The sequence below is a fragment of the Dipodomys merriami genome, unplaced genomic scaffold (assembly GCF_024711535.1).
Source record: "Dipodomys merriami isolate MVZ:Mamm:240054 unplaced genomic scaffold, mDipMer1.0.p SCAF_17, whole genome shotgun sequence".
Classification (NCBI taxonomy): Eukaryota; Metazoa; Chordata; class Mammalia; order Rodentia; family Heteromyidae; genus Dipodomys; species Dipodomys merriami.
In genome coordinates this window covers 14,146,151-14,168,598 of record NW_027203048.1, presented here as the reverse complement: position 1 = coordinate 14,168,598, position 22,448 = coordinate 14,146,151, and the positions used below count along the sequence as shown (strand labels likewise).

At 37.8% G+C, this 22,448-nt stretch overlaps 1 protein-coding gene across 8 annotated transcripts in view; it reads right to left on the bottom strand.

The window, feature by feature from the left end:
* Birc6 (baculoviral IAP repeat containing 6) overlaps positions 1–22,448 on the bottom strand; it is a 212,273-nt gene that overhangs the window by 37,704 nt on the left and 152,121 nt on the right. For all 8 annotated transcript variants that reach the window (XR_011372505.1, XM_070025332.1, XM_070025333.1 and 5 more), the window contains 8 exons: positions 17,522–17,653; positions 15,865–16,032; positions 14,490–14,663; positions 11,771–11,967; positions 9,287–9,587; positions 5,554–5,771; positions 2,510–2,674; positions 1,112–1,280 (listed from right to left, as the gene is read on the bottom strand). Coding sequence is in view for 7 of the 8 variants with exons in the window: in XM_070025332.1 (XP_069881433.1) it covers positions 1,112–1,280; positions 2,510–2,674; positions 5,554–5,771; positions 9,287–9,587; positions 11,771–11,967; positions 14,490–14,663; positions 15,865–16,032; positions 17,522–17,653 (1,524 nt within the window). In the remaining variant the exon portion in view is untranslated. The remainder of the gene's footprint in view (positions 1–1,111; positions 1,281–2,509; positions 2,675–5,553; positions 5,772–9,286; positions 9,588–11,770; positions 11,968–14,489; positions 14,664–15,864; positions 16,033–17,521; positions 17,654–22,448) is intronic.

Here is a 22,448-nt window from a genome sequence, read left to right as displayed (position 1 = left end):
ATCAATAAAGGCACCAAAATCATAACTAATAAATGGTGCTAAAAGACTGAGTATCCAAATGTTGACAATTGAAACCAGATTCCTATTTCTTACCCTGTATACAAATCAATGCAAACTGAACCTAATTGAAATTAAATCCTGAAACTTTGAAACTACTAAGGGAAAGCAAGAGGAAGAACTTGAAGACATAACAAGCAACAATATTCTGAACAGAATTCCAATAGCTCAGGAGATAGCAAGAACTGACAGATGGGAACCTGGGGTATTAGCTCAAGCAGTAGAGTACATATCTAGCCAAACCGAGACCCTAAGCTCAGACCTCAGCATCATAACAAAAACAAAACAAACAACACAAGACAATTCCAAAGCTTCTACACAGTAAATGAAACAATTAACAAACTAATGTGGCAGCCCACAAAAACAGGAGAAAAATTTTCAATCTACTACAAAAACCCAAAACAACTTATGGTCAAGGCATGGTAATACATGCCTATAATGCTAGCTATGTGGGAAGCAAATTGGAGGGTCACAGATGAAAGCTAGCCCAGGCAAAAAAAAAGTTAGCTACATCTCATCACAATGCACAAGCCAGGTAAGGTAAAATACACCTATAAATACGTAGCTGTGTGGGAAATGTAGGCAGGAGGATTATGAGACTAATAATGCATAATAAAAAATTTTTAAATAAATAATAAAACAAAAGTAAAAAGAACTAGGAATGTGGTTTAAGTAGAAAAGTGCTTTTCTAGCCAAGATCCTGGGCTCATATATTAGTACCAACAAAGATGAAAAATGTAAAATACGGGGCTGGGAAGGTGGCTCAGTGGTGGAGTGCTTGCCTTACATTCATGAAGCCCTGGGTTCGATTCCTCAGCACCACATAAGCAGAAAAAGCCTGAAGTGGTGCTGTGGCTCCAGTGGTAGAGTTCTAGCCGTGAGCTGAAGAGCTGAGGGACAGCACCCAGGCCCAGAGTTCTGGCCCCACAACCCGCAAAAAAAAAACGAAGTAAAATACTGCTTGACCTTACTCCTTCAACTAAAAATGATAAAATGTGTGAACAAAAATCTTTTGCCCATCAAGATATTTCAAAGGAGTATTACGGTGATTTACCAGAGTCATTCCGTAAGTATGAGGACATGGCAGGGATGAGGCAGGACTGGCTGAGAAGTTCCAGCAGCACAGAAGGCAAGGCATTGCTGTTCTGTCCTCTACTCTCAGGAGATGATGACGCCTCTCCATTTACTGCACCACTGACAGGGTTTATGTAACTTGCAAGAACCTAAAAACAAAAATTATTGAAAGGAGACTGTATTTAGCTTCACTTAGATTATAAGTCAATACTTTGCTAGACATTCAAACTCAATACTCAAAAACATATCTACTATCCAATGAACGACATGTTTTGAAAAAAAATTTTCTGCTTGACTTTTCAAAACAGAATGATGTTTTGCTTCAGAGTATTGCTACAAAATATGTTTGCCCTTTATATAACCACAGAGAAGCAATCAATCTAAGGACTAAAAAATGTAGAAGCACTTCTTACATTATTTATGATTATTTTGAGGACATAGGCACATTAAAAAATGATCTATCATTCTTGAATTACAGAAAATAACACTCAAAACATGGACTGACTTCCATTAGCCCATATGGGAACTGAGGCTAAATACTTTTTCATGTATCTTTACCCATTTCTTTCTTTTTTTTTTTTTTTTGTCGATTGTGGGGCTTTAACCCTTAGTCCAGGTATTGTCCTTTGTGCTTCAGCTCAAGGCTAGTGCTCTACCACTTGAGCCACAGCGCCACTTCCGGTTTTCTGAGTGGTTTATTGCAGATAAAAGTCTCATGGACTTTCCTGCTTTCCTGACCCAACTGGCTTTGAACCATTATCCTCAGATCTCAGCCTCCTAAGTAGCTAGGATTACAGGTGTGAGCCACCGGCATTCTCTTTACTCATTTCTATGCTAAGACTTTCAATCCTGGCTAAACTTGCTTGATTCTAGAAATAAATGATAATTAGAGACACAAAAACGGTAACAGGGAAGCCAGGCACTGGTGGCTCACGCCTGTAGTCCTACCTACTCAGGAAGCTGAGATCTGAGGATCACAGTACAAAGCCAGGGCAAGTCTGTGAGACTCTTATCTCCATTTAACCATCAGAAAAGCGGAAGTGGCACTGAGATTGTGGCTGTGGAAATAGCTGAAGTGGTAGAGTGCTCGCCTTGAGCTGAAGAGCTCAGGGACAGTGTCCAGTCACAGAGTTCAAGCCCCATGACTAACAACAACAAAAAAAAAGTAACAGGACTGGGGATGTAAGCAAAAACTTAAAAAGATTAGAAGTGAGAGCCCAATCCTTGTCCCATGACAGCTTAGAATATACTGGGAACCAGGATCAAAAGTAAGCATGAAGTGGCTGAAAATGAGTTAAATACATCATCACTAATTTAAAATTAATATAATATAAATCAGTAATAGTTACCACAGGCAATATCAACTGAACAAACATACCTGCAGAAGACAGGTAACATGTTCTTCTTCCAGCCTCTGTTTAGTTAAGGCCTGTTCCACATCCCACCCAGAAGCTGTAGAACCTGTACCAAAGCCAGTCCCTTTGGCCCAGTACAGCTGTTGTTCTTCTGTTGATGTAGGGTTATGAGAGCTTGACACCTGTGGCTTGTATTAGTAATAAAAAAATTATTAAACTTGGTTTTCATCAAAACCCTATCAAGGGGGCTGGGAAGGTGGCTCAGTGGTAGAGTGCTTGCCCCACATGCATGAGGCCCTGGGTTCGATTCCTCAGCACCCATAAAGAGAAGAAAAAAAAAGCCAGAAGTGGCACTCTGGCTCAAGTGATAGGGCCCTATCCTAGAGCTGAAGAGCTAAGGGACAGCACCAGGGCCCAGAGTTCAGGCCCCACGACCAACCACCCCCCCCAAAAAAAAACCTACAAATAAACCTATCGAATAACTATTGATTAGCAATCACATACATACATACATACATACATACATACATACATACATACATACATATATCCCAAAGAAATGAAAACTAGTACTAGAACAAACATCTACCAATTCAGCCATGACTCCAGATTACCATTTTGCTGGTTAACTGACAGATCAAGTCTCAAAAGACTTTCTGCCTAGGATGACTCTAAAATTGATCCTCTAGGTCTTAGATAATTATGTAACTAGGAATATAGGTGTAATCGATTGGATCCAGGATGTATTAACATGTACACTTCTTATATCTAATGAAGAAACATCCCTTTTGTATCAACAATAATTTTTATTATGACTCCATTGACATGAAGTCATATACACTTTTTGTTGGGGGGGGGGGGGGGCGCGGGGAGTAGGGTGGTGGTCAGTGCTGTCCAGAAACCATGATCCTCCTGATTTTGATTTCAGCCTCCCAAGTAGCTAGGATTACAAGCAAGAGCCAACAGCGCCTAGTTAATGCTGGTTTTCTTATTGCACTGCAGGGTTACTATAGTTAGCAATAACATATAATGTATTGTGTATTTCAAAAGATCTAAAAGAGAAGGTTTGGAAGGCTCTTATTATAAAGAAATGGTAAGGCAGAAGATAAGCTAATTAATGACTAGATCATAACATAATGCTGCCTTGAGAACCATAAATATGTACAATTATGTGCTGATTTTTTTTTTTGGTAGGTCGTGGGGCCTGAACCTGGGCCTGGGTCCTGTTCCTGAGCTCTTCAGCTCAAGGCTAGCGCTCTACCACTTGAGCCACAGCACCATTTCCGGCTTTTTTTTCCCCCTGCTAATGTGGTGCAGAGGAATCAAATCCAGGCCTCATGCATGTGAGGCAAGTACTCTATCACTGAGCCACCTTCCCAGACCCTGTGTATCAATTTTTTTTAAGTTCTAAATTGGCTGCTTCTCTCACTATGGGTGTTTAATAAATAATAAAGGCATTCATCTTTGTTTTCTGCAAACAGGTACTGAATATATATTTTACATATAAAATACACCATATGTGTATACACACACACACACACACACACACACACACACACACACACACACACACACACACACACACACACACACACACACACACACACACACACACACACACACACACACACACACACACACACACACACATATATTTTTGGTCATGGGGCTTGAATCCTGGGCCTAGGTGCAGCTCCTGAGCTCTTTAGCTTAAGGTGAGAGCTCTGCCATGTGAGCCATAGCACCACTTCTTGTTCTCTTGTGGTTAACTGGAGATAAGTAGCTCAAGGATTTTCCTGCCCTGGCTGGCTTTGAACCATGATCCTCAGATCCCAGCCTCCTAAGTAGCTAGGATCACAGGCATGAGCCACTGGGGCCTGGCATATTTTATATGGTATCTATTTAGACTTAAGCACATAACATTTTTAAACTGTACAACACAAAATTTTCACTTTAGTTCAATATACTATTAAAGTAATTTACCATTACATACATACACGTCATACTTTATAAGGTTGTAGAAATATCACATGTAAGAAAATCATGTATATACAAACACACATATGTACATACACACACAGACTTGGGTATCACTCAGCTAGCTTGTGTTTATACTTATACATGTAAAATAGTTTCATGGTGAATTTTAATACAAGCTAATATGCATTTCTTTCTTTAAAATTGCCTCCAGTACCCTTATCAAAATAAAGTAGAACTATATCAAACTTCTGGACTGATATGGGAAGAAATTATATTATTGCACTGTTGCATTTTCTAACTCATAGGAGATAAACATATGCAAAGAAATTCAAGCATTTTTATTAATTTTTTGTTTATGTGGTACTAAGAAATTGAACCCAGGGCCTCATGCATGCTAGGCAAGCACTCTACTAGCCACATTCCCAGCTGAAGCTTTTTTTTTTTTTTGGTCAGTCATGGGGCCTGAACTCTAGGCCAGGGTATTGTCCCTCAGCTCTTCAGCTCAAGGCTAGCGTTCTACCACTTGAGCCACAGCGCCACTTCCAGCTTTGTCTGCTTATGTGGTACTGAGGAATCAAACACATGGCCTTATGCATGCAAGGGAAGCACTCTACCACTGAGCCACATTCCCAGCCCTGAAGCATTTTAAAATATATTTTCTTTTTTTGATTAATACATAGGTCTTTTCTTGTTTTGATGTTAGTCTCATAGTTACATGAATTACAATAGATTTTAATACATTGACAATACATAATATATTATATTCTCATAAAGCACAATTAAGCCACTACTTTTAGGATTTTCTATAACCTCAATGAAGTTATCTAGAAATAACTAGAGTTTAGTTGGTTATTTGGTTGGTTGTTTAGTCCTTTTGTTACTATACTACTGCACTGGTTAGAACTCACCAATCAATAAAGAATGTAAGTCTCTAAAATAAGGAAAAAAGGTATCACAACTAAAAATTCATAGTATCTTAGCAAAGAGAAAAGCTTAGTAAGGGTTAAATCTCTTCTTTCAAGGAGATGAGTTAATCTGTGATTTTTCTGAATAAGTCTCTAAAACAGACCAAGATAAGGAAACCTACCTCTGTTTGATTGAGGGTAGAGTTTGGAACTCGTGGGGCATGGTGGCTCAGAGCAGAGAGACAGACAAGAATGAGATGCAGTGCTCCAATTTCCAATGCCATCCGCCTTAGAAGCACACCATCATCCGTTGTCAAAGGTGTAGCACTAAATAAGCTACGAAGGACATGGAAAGGAAGGGTTGGAAGCACGTTGGCAGATGGAGATTGGAGAATATGACCTAGATTGAAAAGAGAAAAGGAGTCAAAATATTAAAAAATAAAAAAATTAAAGCTACAAACAGGGTTTTGCTGCTATTGTTGCTGGTGTTTCCTTTTTGGTCTTTTTTTTGGGGGGTGGAGATTAGGGGGATACAGAAAGGTAGGAAGGAAGGGCAATGCAATATGCTATGTAACTTGTGGGCAGGGATATGAGGGGAACAACTAGGGGAAAGGAAGAATGACATTGTCCAAAGAAAGAAATGTACTCATTACCTAACTTATGAAATGGTAACAGCTCTGTACAACACCTTAATAATAGCAATTAAATCCTACAGCCAGGTGCCAGTGGCTCACGCTAGTAATCTTAGGAGGCTGAGGTCTAAGGATCATGGTTTGAAAAAAGTCGTCAAGACTCTTTTTTTTTTTTTTTTTTGGGTCCGGTCGTGGGGACTGAACTCTGGGCCTGGGCGCTGTCCCTCAGCTCTTCAGCTCAAGGCTAGTGCTCTACCACTTGAGCCACAGCTCCACTTCCGGCTTTTTCCTTTTTGCTTATGTGGTGCTGAGGAATCGAACCCAGAGCCTCGAGCATGCAAGGCAAGCGCTCTACCACTGAGCCACCTTCCCAGCCCCTCGTCAAGACTCTTATCTCGAAATAACCACCAGGGTTGGGGGAAGGCAAAAGTAGAGCTGTAGCTCAAGTGGTATAGTGCTAACCTTAAGCAAACAGCTTAGGGACAGGGCCTGAGCCCTGAGTTCAAGCCAGAGAACACAAACCACACAACACAAACCACACAACACACACACACACACACACACACACATACCACGTACTTATATAAAAGACTACAAATTAATAATTATAGAGAATTATATTATAAAATTTATTAATAAACAGACTAGCACAGAGAGAATAGAAACAATCTGAAATTTAATAAAAACTAGTGCCATGAAAAGCACTTTATAAGACTTTTTTTTTAAAATTTTTGGTCAGTCATGGAGCCTGACCTCTAGGCCTGGGCACTGTCTCTTAGCTCTACCACTTGAGCCATAGCACCACTTCCGGCTTTTTCTGCTTTATGTGGTGATGAGGAATTGAACCCAGGGCTTCATGCATGCAAGGTAAGCACTCTACCACTGAGCCACCTTCCCAGCCCCTGTAAGACATAAATTCTGAAAGCAATTTGAATACTTATGATAAGTAATAACTAGAGATTATCAAAATTATGACAAAGTAAAATTGATCACTAAAGAGAAGGGATAGGTTAAGAGAGATGGGAGACAATGTTGTCAGATACTTTGTACTCATATACTGTTTTGTAGAAAGGGAACTTCTTTGTACAACTACTTAAAGGTAATTAAAAAATTTTGGAAAAAAATTGATCACTAAAAAATAATTCAAAGTTTCTAAAAACAGTAAGAAAATAACTGCTTAACTTGGAAATCATTTTCACATAAAAGACAATGAACAATTGAAACAATTCCCTTTTTTAGTCAGAAAGAGGTTCTATGTTAAGTAAAAAATGGTACCTAAATGGTGGATGAGGCCTATGCAGAAAAGGTACAATCATGTCTTTCAAGAAATACTCTTACATATTCACTAAGAATAAGTCTGAAGTATCACAAAGGCAATTCTTTTTCTGTATAGGAGCATGCTTACTGTCATTAACAATCTTAAATACCATGAGTCTCTAGCTACTTAAATGTACCTTGAATGTTTGATGCCTTAAGTATTTTAAGATACATAATTTTATTGGATTAAATATAATTTGTGATATAGGGTTTAACAGTGTGGGATTTTTTTTTTGGGGGGGGGAATCCGTCATGGGACTTGAACTCTGGGTTTGGATGCTGTCCCTCAGCTCTTCAGCTCAAGGTGAGTGCTCTACCACTTGAGCCACAGTGACACTTCAGTTTTCTAGTGGTTTATTGGAGATAAGAGTCTCACGGACTTTCCTGCCTAGGTTGGCTCCTCAGATCTCAGCCTCCTGATTCGCTAGGGTTACAGGCATGAGCCCCCGGCCCTGGGCACAGTGTGGTATTTATAAACAATGCAAGAAATAAACTTTACTAAGAATATGATAAAATAAAAAAGAAACTATTACTCTTTTGGGGGACCAGTCACAGGGCTTGAACTCAGGGCCTGGGCACTGTTTCTAAGCTTCTTTCGCTCAAAACAAGCACTTTACCACTTGAGCCACAGTGCCACTTCCAGCTTTTCTCAATAGTTTATTGGAGATAAGAGTCTCAAAGCCTTGCCTGCCTGGGCTGGCTTTGAACTACGATCCTAGACCTTAAGAGTCCTGAGTAGCTAGGAGTATAAGCATGAGCTACGGGCAGCTGGCTGAAAGTATTATGTTTTTGTATAATAGTATTAATGTAATTGTTATTAAACAAATAATTCAAGATGAAGATAACCCAAACAAAATTCTACTTTTGCTATGGTATTTAAGTCCCTTCTCTCCCTTCCACCCTACCCCTTCTCTCTGATCTCCTCCTCTCTCCTCCTCGGCCAGTAACAATGCCAAGCCAGTGGAAAGCATCATTTTGGTTTTCTTCAATTACTGTTTTTATTACATAGCTTACTTTACTATAATATTTTCTGAATTTTGTTCTTTTCGATCTATTTTACCAGATTCACTTAAAATTTTTTTTAAAAAGCCGGGCACTGGTGGCTCACGCCTGTAATCCTAGCTACACAGGAGGCTGAGATCCAAGGATCATGGTTCAAAGACAGCCTGGGCAGGAAACTCCAAACTCCATGAGACTCTTATCTCTAATAAACCACTAGAAAACCGGAAGTGGTGCTGTGGCTTAAGCAGTAGGGTAGAGCACTCGCCTTGAGCTGAAGAGCTGAGGGCCCCACGGCCGACAATAAATTAAACAAACAAACTAATAAACCTTCCATGCTGCTACTTTGTTTAACATGTAAAGTTCTTAATAAACCTGTAAATCTAACTCTAAGACTAATTTTTATACAAATTCTCATTGGCTAACTTTTCCCCTATGATATTATATTCTCAGCTTCCAAACACCACTGGGACCATTCCATTTCTGAAATGCAAATCTAAATCTCATTTTCCAAGACCCCACCAAAAATTATCTTGTCTTCCATCACTGGATAGAGCCAAAAAATAGCTTCATATCTCTGAGCCTCCATAATACTATATATGTGTGCTCAGGCTTTTTATAATTTGGTAAAAATTATGTACTTCTGCACTGGTATGACTGATGACATTAGCTTCTAGAGGGTAGATCTACCTATATAACCCACGCAGCAGTGTTTTGGTTTTCTGGTGTTATTGGGGTTTGAAGTCAGAGCCTTTCACTTGCTAGGTAAACAATCTATCACTTGACCCATGCCTTCAGCCCAATAGTTTTAAAAGAAATATTCGTTCTTTAGGATTTATTATGTCTAATAATTAAAAAAATGAAAAAAGCCACCATTATCAACAAATCAGCTAATAGTTTTGCTATGAAAGAAGTGAATAACTTCAGCCATTCTACTTGTGTTAATATAATTAATAAATATACTTACTTCCTTCTCCATCATCTGTTACTCCCAAAACCAATCGAAGAAGGCACTGGGCATGTTTCCTTTCTTTCAACAATACTTCAGCATAACCCGGAAGACGAAGAAATAATCCAAAAGCAGCCAAAGAATGGGCAGGTATGGGAGACATCGTCTGCACTGCTGACTTGATAGGTGGGGGCTCAGCGGCAATAGTTTCTGGAGCTTCATAAACTAATTCTCCTGACTGTTCAATAGTCACCCATTCAAACTGGTCACTATCTTTTGGCTTTTCCTGAGTAGTAGATGTTACTACTGGAGCACTCACCTATGGGAGGAATAGAATATGTTTGGTTATTTGTATGTTTTAACCTTAAGTTCAAATTTTAAACAGCTGACTTCAATCTCTAAAAGCACAACAATCTAAAGATTTAAAGAAAACCAAGCCATTTAAAAAAACACCCAAACACTTATGGCAAGAGTATGATAGTATCTGCAATTATTTCTATGTTACAAGATGTATTTTCCTTGGTGAAATTAGTTACGTATATATTCTTTGAGAGCTTTTAAATATCTTCTCACCAAAGGTTCCTTTATTTATTTTTTATGTTTGTGCCTGTCTTGGGGCTATTCTTGTGCTCTACCCTTTTGAGCCAAGGCTTCACTTCTGGTTTACTGCAGGTTAAATGGAGATAAGCAGTCTCAGGAACTTTTTGGCCCAGGCTGGCTCCCAACAGCAATCTTTAGATGGCAGCTTCCTGAAAGGCTAGAATTACAAGTTTGAACCATCTGTGTTCTCGTTTAGTTTTCCTTTTTTGTTGTTGTTGTTGGTCAAGGGGCTTGAACTCAGAGAGTGTGGGTGCTGTCCCTGAACTCTTTTACTCAAGGCTAGCACTCCACCACTTTGGGCCACAGAACCACTTCCAGTTTTCTGGTAGGGTTGCTGCTTTATTATAATCAATGAAGTATACTATACTGAATTCTGATTTAGGAAAATAATTTTTATTGAGCAATGATAATCTTCAAAATGTTGGAGCTTCTGCCTAATTTTTTTTTTTTTGGGGGGGGAGTGTGTCTGGTCATGGGGCCTGAATTCTGGGCCTGGGCGCTGTCCCTCAGCTCTTCAGCTCAAGGCTAGCGCTCTACCACTTGAGCCACAGTGCCACTTCTGGCTTTTTTCCTTTTTTCTTATGTGGTGCTGGGGAATCCAACCCAGGGCCTCATGCATGCAAGGCTAGCGCTCTACCACTGAGCCACCTTCCCAGCGCCGCTTTTGCATAATTATTCAAGTACTTTTTACAGTTATATAAGTTACAAGTTATACAAGTACTTTTTACATTATAAAGTTAACTCATTATCTTATCAGTGACCTTAAGACACTGATATAGCTCTACAAATGCAAACTGTAAAACTGACTGATTTTTATACAAATTTTCATTGGCTAACTTCTCCCATCCAATATTATATTCTCAGCTTCCAAACAATGTTGGGACCATTCCTTCTTTCTGAAATACAAACATAAATCCCATTTTCCTTAATTTAAAATTTTAAATAGTCTTAAATTTTAAATAGTAGAATACTTTGGCTAGGAGTGTGACTCAGTGATAACAGTGCTTGCCTAGCATGCAAGAAGCCCTGGATTCAATTCCTCAGTACCACATAAACTGAAAAAGCTGAAGTGATGCTGTGGCTCAAGTGGTAGTGTGCTAGTCTTGAGCAAAAGCAGCTCAGAGATAAGAAGCTCAGCGACAGTGAGCAGGCCCTGAGCTCAAGTCCCAGGACTGGGAAAAAAAATTAAATTAAAAAATAAATAGTAAAATAGCTAATGAGTACATATTTTGGTGTGTGGACCCAAAGAAGATATGCTTAAATATTAACCCAATTATCTGCGATGGTCCTTTGCAAAAATAATCAAGTTAACAAGAGGCAAAACTGGTTTAAAGAGACTCAATTCAATGACCAGTATCAATGAAATCAGTAAGAATAATCTATGTCATTTACAACTCCTAATATTCTGGCCTTCCTCCTTATTAATTAAAAAACAAAAAGACAAGGACAGCACATATATCAATGGGAGTAACACAAGTGAGCATAAATACAGGTTAAAACATATTTTATGAAATTAGCTAACCTGAAAGTACCAGCTAAGATAGAAGTCACACTTAAAAAGGAGTATATGAGTGGCACTATATACTATTTTACTTGTCTATTTCTAATAGTAGCTACAATTAATATCACATCGAAAAGAAGTACAGAAACAAGAATGCTAGCATGACAGAAATAAAATCAAGACAAAGTGGCTTTGTCTTCCAGGTGTCTTCGGTATCAGCTAATCCTCACAATACTCTATACAAGTGACTTAGAGAAAGTTACCCAGTGCTCAAAAATTGCAATGCCAAACAAATAAATTGCTGTGGCAAGGCGATTTCACAAAGGTGAATGCCAGTTAAAAATCCAAGAATAAAGGGCTTCCATATGGAATGATATACTGCATAAGGGATTTTATCTTACCTGTTGAATTACTTCAGGATACAGCATGGGTAGCCTTTCTGCAATAAGAGCAAGCCCACCCATTCCTGCAAAAACTTGTAATGGTGACTGAATGGGACAGGTTTCAAGTAGAGATTCATCCAATATCCCATCCATACACTCATCACTTGGAGTGAGAGCTTCATCTTCTGGGCAACTACCAAGTAAGTCTCCATGATCTATACAACAAATCATTAAAAACAAAAAGAAAAAATATGTTTGTAACATTATTATAAACCACTGGTATCAAGGCTTTCTCTATACGCAACAAAAGAACATAAATATCAGACGTCCAGATATGGCTAGATTAAAGCTAAGTATGTAATAACCTTTAAGTTACTTCTGCAACAGCCTTCCATAGTTTTCATATTCCAAACATGGTTCATGACCAGGCACCAGTGACTTACTGGTACTTACTCTAATTGTAGCTACTCAGGAGGCTGAGACCTGGAGGCTCACAATTAAAGTAAGCCTAAGCACAAACACCACAAGACTCCATCTCTAAAAATAATCAGAAACACCAAAGGCCAGACTGGAGAAATGGCTCAAGTGGTAACACCAGCAATGAGCAAAGCTAAGCTGAGAAAGGGAGAAAAGTCTAGAGTTCAAACCCCAGTATAGGAGTGGTGCTGTGGCTCAAGTGGTAGAGCGCTTGCCTTGAGCTGGAGAACTGATAGCGCCCAAGACCAGAGTTCAAGCCCCACGATCCACAAAAAACAAAACAAAACAAACCCCAGTATAGGCAAAAAAAAAAAAAAAAAAAAAAAAAAGAGAGAGAGAAGGAATCTTAGTAATATACTTGGAGTATGCTCTAAAGTTTTACAATAAGCAAAATTGTATGACAAAGATTTCTCTTACTGAAAATTCAGAATTATACCATGTTGGTTGATGTTTAATTGGCCAACGAAGAAAACCAAAAGGTTAGTATTGCAACCCGCAACAGACATTATAAATCTTGTAAAAGTAGAGGAATACAATCCTGCTGACAAAGTGAGAAAAAGAAATATACTGACATTTATTAAAAAATAAAAATAGCTATTAACTAAAATATGAACTATAATGATAAAGACTGAAACTTTATGAATATCCACAACCATACTCACTGCTTAAACAATCAGAATATTTAAAGAAATGAAGAACATTTAAAATTTCATTATAACCATAAAAATAGCCAAAAGACATGCATTTTAATATATTTAATGGAAAATATAAGTAAGAGAATTAAAAGAGAAAGGCACTAGTGGCTCACGCCCATAATCTTAGCTACTGAAAGGCTGAGATCTGATGATTGCAGTGCAAAGCCATCCTGGGCAGAAAAGTCCCTGTGAGACTCTTAGCTCCAATTAACCACTCAGAAACTGGAAGCAGTGCTGTGGCTCAAGTGGTAGAGTGCAAGCCTTGAGCACAAAGAGGCTCAGAGACAGTGCTCAGGCCCTGAGTTCAATCCCCTAGTCTGACCAAAATAATAATAATAATAATAATAATAATAATAATAATAATAATAATAATAATAATAATAATAATAAAAAGATAAGAAAATGTGTGATCCTAATTCTGTATGAGGAAAAATGTTTATGAGCATGAAATACAACTCAATATAATTTATCACTAAAATGTAATTTAGTATTATTACTGTGACTATAAAATGACAATTCAAGCTGAGCTCACGCAAGTAGTCCTACCTACTCAGGAAGCTGAGATCTTAGAATATTGAATCAAAACAAGTCCAGGTAGACAAATGCAAGAGATAGTTATCTCTAATTAACCAGTAATATGCTAGAAGTGAAAGTGTGGCTTAAGTGGCAGAGATATAGCCTTGAAGAAAAATGTTCAAGGACAGTGTCCAGCCTCTGACTACAAGCCCCAGTACCAGCAGGAAAAAAGAAAGAAAAAAAACAAAGGGAATGAAAGGAAAGAGTGGGGAGGAAAGGAAAGGAAAGGAAAGGGAATGAAAGGAAAGAGTGGGGAGGAAAGGAAAGGAAAGGAAAGGAAAGGAAAGGAAAGGAAAGGAAAGGAAAGGAAAGGAAAGGAAAGGAAAGGAAAGGAAAGGAAAGGAAAGGAAAGGAAAGGAAAGGAAAGGAAAGGAAAGGAAAGGAAAGGAAAGGAAAGGAAAGGAAAGGAAAGGAAAGGAAAGGAAAGGAAAGGAAAGGAAAGGAAAGGAAAGAAAGGAAAGGAAAGGAAAGGAAAGGAAAGGAAAGGAAAGGAAAGGAAAGGAAAGGAAAGGAAAGGAAAGGAAAGGAAAGGGAAAGGAAAAGGGAAAAGGAAAAGGAAAAGGAAAAGGAAAAGGAAAAGGAAAGGAAAGGAAAGGAAAGGAAAGGAAAGGGAAAGGGGAAAAGGGAAAGGGAAAGGGAAAGGGAAAGCGAAAGGAAAAGGGAAAGCGAAAGGAAAAGGAAGGGGAAAGGAAGGGGAAAGGAAGGGGAAAGGAAGGGGAAAGGAAGGGGAAAGGAAGGGGGAAGGGGAGGCAAGGCAAGGCAAAGGCACAGAAACAGGAAGGAATTAAAAATTAAAAGTAAATCACTCAGACAAAAAGAATGTATCTCGCGAATGGAATGAAAACACAAATTAAGTCATTAGCTATAGAAACTGCTATATATATATATATATATATATATATACATATATTAGAAACTGCTATATTTTATTTTTAGAAACTGCTATATTTTAATGACTATAATTTGTAAAGTAATATGACCACACATACCTTTTTCAGGGTGTAGTCTTTTAAAAGAATCTGTTTTTGACAGGCTTGGGTCTGTGATAACTCTTGATCCCAATTTAACAGTCAGATCTATTGAACGGTAACCCTGAGGAAGTTTTCGGTCATAGAGGAGAGTTAAAAGCTGGGCAAGTGTCATTTCTGCTGGCAATGGCTGGCCTAAAAATGAAATGACTTAAGTTAATCCAAGACAGCGAAGCATTTACTTGTCTTGATTTACTCTATTACATACTAGTTTTACTGTAACACACGAACAAGTTTGATTCAGGCACGAAGTTCAATACAATTTAAAACTAGTTATTGGAAAGTCTTATTTCTGACATGTGAAGAGTATCTACACAAAGTATTAAAGTAAGATATCATAGGAAGACAGAAACAAAGGAACAGATGAAGATGTAATAAATCTAGGGTTGGCAAATATTTCCATAAAGGACCATGTAAGAGATCCTTTAATATGCACAGGCCTTATGGCCTATTATAACTACCACCTCTATGCCAAAGTATACAAATAGATAACACATTAATGTGTGGGGATAGCTGTATTCAAATAAAAACCCTATATTCAGCTGGGCGCTGGTGGCTCATGTCTGTAATCCTAGCTACTCAGGAGGCTGAGATATGAGGATGGCGGTTCAAAGCCAATCTGGGCAGAAGAGTCCAGACTCTTATCTCCAATTAACCACCAGAAAATCAGAAGTTGTACTGTGGCTCAAATGATAGAGCACTAGCCTTGAGCTGAAGAACTCCGGGACAGTGCCCAGGCCCAAAGTTCAAGACCCAGACTGAACAAAAAATAAACAAAAAAAAACCCAATATACAAAAGAGAGGTATCCCCCCCAGCAGAAACAACTTGTTTGACCTCTGCTATAAATGGGTAATGTAAAACTAAGAAAGAAAATCCATTCAGTTACTTAGCAGTTTGACTAGAGAACAGCAGGATATCATTTTGTCAATATAATTTGGTAAACAGGATATCATTTTGTCAATATAATTTGCCTTTGGTTGGAAAATCATATCATTTATTATTATATTGGGATTCTGCTTATCACAGAATCGATGCTAAAATTACACCTACAAAAATAGCCTCATATTCCTTTTTTTTCTGTCTAACCATTTTCTTAGTGTTTAACCATTTTCTCAGGGTTATCATATTAACTTCAAATGCCAGCAAATACGTAACTTGACAAGAAATAAAAATTCATTTTTCCCTTACTGGTTTTGAAAAGAACTATATGAAGAAAGTCTCACTCATTTGCCTCATGAAAAGCACCTGGTCAAAGACGCGTCTGGTGACTACACATATAATGAATATACCTGCATGATTAAAAGTTCTTTGATGTTTATTAATGGTGAATATTACCTGACAAGAGTTTGTGAAACAGATGAAACACTGGGACAGTAATTATTTTGTTGGCAGTCTCTGCACCTGAAGAAGTACTTCCTATTTTATCAGGAATGGTCCTCCCTCTCCTGGATGGTGGGCGACATGGTGTAGCTGAGACAGCACGTTTAGACTGGGATTTCAGCCCTGAAACAAAGTAAGAAAAATTATGGGTACCCAAGACCCTAATATCAAGTGTGTTTCCATATTATTTTAATAAACACACATTCCTAGCTAACACTACATTAAACAAATATTCCTTTAATCTAGTATCTAACCTTCCAATTCTGTTAGTCCTTATAATATACTATATATAATTTTGGCTATGCACGTAAAATTTATCCCAAATAGTAAAATTATTGCTAGTTGTTATAATGTATGAAATACAGATGATTGCCTATGTAGAATACACCTCTATATAAATTTGTATAAGCAATTTTGTACTGATTTTTCTGTAAGATAAAGTATACAGAAGTCTTCCTAATTAAGAAGTTATTTATTTATTTATTTAGGTAGTACTGAAGCTTCGACTAAGGCAAGCACTTGACCCAAAAAGGTCCTCATCAATATTTCTTTTTTTTTTTTGCAACAGAAATTGTTTATTGAAACTCCAGTTCTACAAAAGCGTGAAAAACCCAGATACAAAGCAGTGGCCAGAGAGGCCTGTGAAGAGAACACTTAGAGAGGAACCAGAAAAGAGGAAAGTCTTGGAGTAGGAAACTGAGGCCTCATCAATATTTCTAATCTTACTCTTTTTTCAAATAGGGTCTCATACTTATTCCTGAGCCAGCCTTGGACTATAGTCCTCTACCTTTGTTTCCTTAGTAATTATATCACCACAAGCCATGAGCTTATTTTTGAAAGAGGGTCTTACACAGAAAGGGAGGGGAGAAGGATGAACAAAAGCAATCATGCAATTCCGTATATACTACTATGTAACTTGGGGGCAGGGACAGGAAGAGGAAATTGAGTGACTGGGTGACTCGGGATCCTCAGATATCAGCTTCCAGAGTCACTAAGATTACAGGCATGAGCTACTGCAGCCCAGCTTGTAAATGAAAACTTTTAAGAATTCTTTTTCACCATGATTTTTGCATCCTTTTGAACAAAGATGTTATATAAAAACTCCTAAATACTTAGGGTACTTGTACAGGTATCACTAAGCCTTACCTAGGAGTAAGCGTTATCAAGTTTAAATATAAAGTACAAGTTATTCATACATGCTTAGTATCTGATGAAATTGAATAAACTTTGGGTATAAAATAATGACAGACTTGGGCTGGGAAGGTGGCTCGGTGGTAGAGCGCTTGCCTTGCTTGCCTGAGGCCCTGGGTTCAATTCCTCAGCACCACATAAGCAAAAAAGAAAAAAGCCGGAAGTGGCGCTGTGGCTCAAGTGGTAGAGCGCTAGCTTTGAGCTGAAGAGCTGAGGGACAGTGCCCAGGCTCAGAGTTCAGACCCCATGATTGGACCCCCTAAAATAATGACAGACTTTAGGTGCAACATATTAAAGTCTATTATTAAAACATTGTAAGTTAATTGTTTGCTTTAATGCATTGTATTACATGGATTTCCAATAAATATACACTGTTGAATTTTAGAAATCCTAATAAAATAAGAAGAAAAAAATAGCATACCTGAGGCAACAACAACACTGTAATTATCCTGAAATCCATTTTCTGCCTTAACTTTTTCTTTCTCTTCATGGTTTTTCTTTTCTTTGTCATCTTTTTGTTCACTAATTAGTTTAGCTGTGATACTTGGAGTATCTGTAAGAAAATAACTGTGAAAATTACACTACTTTTCTAAATCAATTAAAAAGAAAACAAAGTATTCAGAAAGGTTGTATAGATATTATCCAAACCAGAGTTCATATGAAGCAATTTAGAAGAAATGCGTTAAGTTAAAACCTGATGTTCATGAACAATTTACTAATAACCATAAAAAAATACAGTAACCACTTAACAATCACTAGAAAGTATCATACCAGAACTACTAAGACCTTTAGAAGAAGTTAGAAGTATTAGAATGAGTTCAACATGTGTGCACCTACATCTAATTCATCATTACAACACCATGAATATGAAGAAACAATATGTGTTTCCAAAGGGGGAAACAGCTTGAGTCAAACTCCTGATAAATGGTGAATGTCATTCATGGAGATTTCTATTCATGCTGCAAATACGAGTGTTTAGGAACTAACTGCTACTAATAGTAATTTTTACTTTGTTAATTTTATTAAAAATAAAAGGATAAAGAGATAACAAAATACATTTTCCTGCTCTATTTGAAATGCACATTAAAGGTTTTCACCATCTAATTTTTTTTTCATTACACAAGTATACAGCAAATTAGTAAATTTTTTCCTGGGGCTTGAACTCAGGGCCTGAGCTTCTTTTGCTCAAGGCTAGCACTTTACTACTTGAGCCACAGTGCCAGTTACAGCTTTTTTAGTTTATGTGGTACTGAGGAACCAAACCCAGGGCTTCATGCATGCTAGGCAAACACTCTACCACTAAGCCATACTCCCAGCCCAGTAAAAAGGGAAAAAAAAAAGTATGCCAGTGTCCATAGATCACATCTGTAATCCAAGCAATTCAAGAGGCTGAGATGTGAGGATGGAGGATCAAGCAAAGTATAAGGCCCTGAGTTCAAAACTCACTATCTCAAAAAAAGGGAAAGAAAAAAAAAAGCGGGGGTGGGGGGGTGGGGAGGGTGAGGTGTGGGGACGGATGGGAACTGGGCAATGGTGGCTCACACCTGTAATCCTAGCTACTCAGGAGGCTGAGATCTAAGGATCTTGGCCCCCCGGGGCAGGAAAGTCCGTGAGACTCTTATCTCCAATAAACCACTGGAAAACCAGAAGTGGTGCTGTGACTCAAGTGGTAGAGTGCTCGCCTTGAGCTGAAGAGCTGAGGGACAGTGCCCAGACCCAGAGTTCAGGCCCCACGACCCACAAAAAAAAAAAAAAAAAAAAAAAAAAAAGCGGAAGTGGAACTGTGGCTAAAGTGGAAGAGCTTTAGCCTTAAGCAAAAAAGTTCATAACCCAGGCTCTAAGTTCAAGCCATGGGCCAGGCCAAAAAAAAAAAAAAAAAATTATATAAAAATAAAAATAAGAAGGTAGTTAGATGTTAGAATTTAGCTATTCAGGAACCTAAAAGTTGAATAGCTTTGAATTCTTTTTTTTTAATTAATTTATTTTATTTTTTATTTTTTGGTCCGGTCGTGGGGCCTGAACTCTGGGCCTGGGCGCTGTCCCTCAGCTCTTTAGTTCAAGGCTAACGCTCTACCACTTGAGCCACAGTGCCACTTCCGGCTTTTTTCTTTTTGCTTATGGGGTGCTGAGGAATCGAACCCAGAGCCTCATGCATGCAGAGCCTCATGCATGCAAGGCAAGCGCTCTACCACTGAGCCACCTTCCCAGCCTGCTTTGAATTCTTAATTAGGAATTCAGAATTGTTTTTACTATGTAGCTATGACAGATTCTCTTTTTATTTTTCTAACACAGTTATGTCCCAAAAGATTTGTAGTGTTGAAAAGATTGAAACAGGGCTCAGTGGTAGACTCCTTGCCTCACATGCATGAGGCCCTGGGTTCAATTCCTCAGCACGACATAAGCAGGAGGAAAAAAAAAAGCCGGAAGTGGTGCTATGGCTCAGGTGGCAGTGCACTAGCCTTGAGCTGAAGAGCTAAGGGACAGCGCCCAGGCCCAGAGTTCAGGCCCCAGGACTGAACAATCCCCCTTCCCCCGCAAAAAAAAGATTGAAACAATCCAAGAATAAGACAGTATCTTTTGGAACAATTCCTATTTATAGTTTTGAGTACCTGAGAATATGCCAGTGAACTTTTTTTAGTTTTATTTTCAATTCTTGGCAATATGCTTGCTAAGGAAGTATGAAAAGGAGAGGGAGAAAGGGAAGAAGAGGTAAGGAAGGAAGGAAAAGAAGATAGGGAGAGAAAGAAGAAAGGAAAGGAAGAAGAACATGAGGAAATGCAAAATTATTGTCACGTAGCAAAAATACAAATCACTGAAATATTTAATTTTTAATTTAAAAATCTAATTCATAAAATTTATATATACCAAAAAATGCAATAAAAAATATATTTTCTCAACTTCCTGTTTGAAGCTACTAATTCAGAATCCCACTGCTGGCCAAGGTGGAGTAAGTACTCAAACTTAATTCTCTCTCTTGAAATGACCAATAATTAAGAAAATATATGCAGTAAGTACTCAGATGCTGATAAATAGGCAGAGAAACTTGAGATGAGAGCTAAAATTGCTTACTTTTTGTTTATGACTTTCCCAGACCAAGCCAACACAACCTAGGTATCACCCAACCCAAGGGTTGATGATTCACAACACTGCAGGAAGGCAAAAATAGTTATAGTTCTTAGGGCATATTGTTAGGGAGGGGTAACTTGCATACAGCTGTAGAGAGCTATAAAGAGCCTTATTAAAGACTTCAGTAAATATTGGAATACATTCCAAAAATTGATCTAATGCCAGAAAAAGTGCTACTCAAAGGTGTAAAGAAATCAGTCCTAAATGGCGAATTAATACTCTATATTCCCAATGTCAGTGAAGTCCTATGCAAGTAATCAAAAGGGTACAGCTCCAGTAGTACAGTCAAACAAACTTTAAGATCAACACTTTCAAATCTGTTACCCTATTTTTCTATTTCACCCACTACCTTAATTCATTAATATGAAAATTCCATGTATATTAAATCAGATCACCTAAGTTTAAAAAAAATTCATCATCACATTTTGTAATAGATGAAAACCTATAATCCTAGCTAATTGGGAGGCTGAGATCTAATGATCATGGTTCAAAGCCAGCCCAGCATAAAAGTCCACATATTTCCAATTAACCAGCAAAAAGTTGTAAGTGGAAGTGTAGCTAAAGTGACAGAGCTCTAGCTAGAACAGATGAATCAAGTAAGAGCATGAGGCCTAAAATTCAAGCCCCAGTACCTGTATAAAACAAACAAAAAATAGTAAAATTTACTTCAATGAGATGTTGTGAGGATGTAACAATATAATGCTTATAAAATACTTATAACACACATAGATGTGTCCAACACCAGACTGATTACTGCTAAATAACTATGCATGATGTAATTTATTAATTGAGCCAATATTTATAATGAAACCATAAAGAATGAAAACAAGTTGTTTACAGGAAAATGGCCATAACTGATCATTATCTTAATCAAGATAATCTAAGACAAATAGCATATACTTTGTTTTTGTTTTTGTTTTGGTCCAGTCATGGGGCCTGAACTCTGGGCCTGGGCGCTGTCCCTCAGCTCTTCAGCTCAAGGCTAGCACTCTACCACTTGAGCCACAGCGCCACTTCTGGCTTTTTTTTCTTTTTGCTTATGTGGTGCTGAGGAATCGAACCCAGGGCCTCATGCATGCAAGGCAAGCGCTCTACCACTGAGCCACCTTCCCAGCCCCCATATACTTTGTTAAAAAGGAAGGAGAGGGATTAAGAGAATAAAATAAAGGTTGAGTGAATTTGGTCAAAATACATTATATGCATGTTCTAAACATCACAATGAAGCTTCTTTGTACAACTAATTTATTTTAATTTTTAAAATCAGCTTTTCAAAAGTTAAGTTTTAAGTCTACCACTTTAAAAATTTTAAAACATTTATAAATATATTATATTATTCTAATATTTTACTGTATACTTGCAAAAACATTTGAAAGAACTGTGAATTTTATGAAATATTATAACTGAACTAGAAATCTATCTTTACATTTTTTCTCAGGGGGTAGAGCCTTACTACATTGCCTGTGCTGTGGGACCAAGTGATCCTCCTGCATTAGTCTACTCAAACTAACTGTCACGACAAACATGAATCACTGAGTCTAGCTAATTTTCTCATAGTGATCAGATCCTTTCACATCGTTTGATTTACCTACAATATATGCCAACAACTTCTAATTCGCTTCAAACCACTCTTTTATCCTAACATAGAGAACGTATTTTCACCTCATTAATGAAAACTAGTAGATTTTCCTTTGTAGTAGTATCAGTTGTCAATTTTCCTTAAGAACAAAGGCCATCTTGTTATGTATATAGATATAAATGCCCTTACTTATATGTAGATTATACTACTAATGACTACAGTCAACAGTTTGCTTTAAATTCTAAGACAAATGGATCATAATTACTTACGGGGAACAGAATATGTAACATGATCAATTACACTTCTCCAGGACAAATTATACTGCACATACATAGAATATACTCAAAAAGGTGAAACAAGGGCTGGGATGTAGCTCAGTGGCAAAGCGCTTGCCTAGCAAGTGCAACATCCTGGGTTTGATCCCCAGTACCAAAAAAGAAAAGACAAAAAAAAATACAGTTAAAAAAAAAAAAAAGGTGAAACAAATTATCACAAGTTGATATTCATCCTACATTAAAAATTAACTTAAAGCCAGGGGCTAGTGGCTCACACCTGAAATCCTAGCTACTCAGCAGGCTGAAATCTGAGGATAGTAGTTTGAAGCCAGCCCAGGCAGGAAAGTATGTGAATCTCTTATCTCCAATGA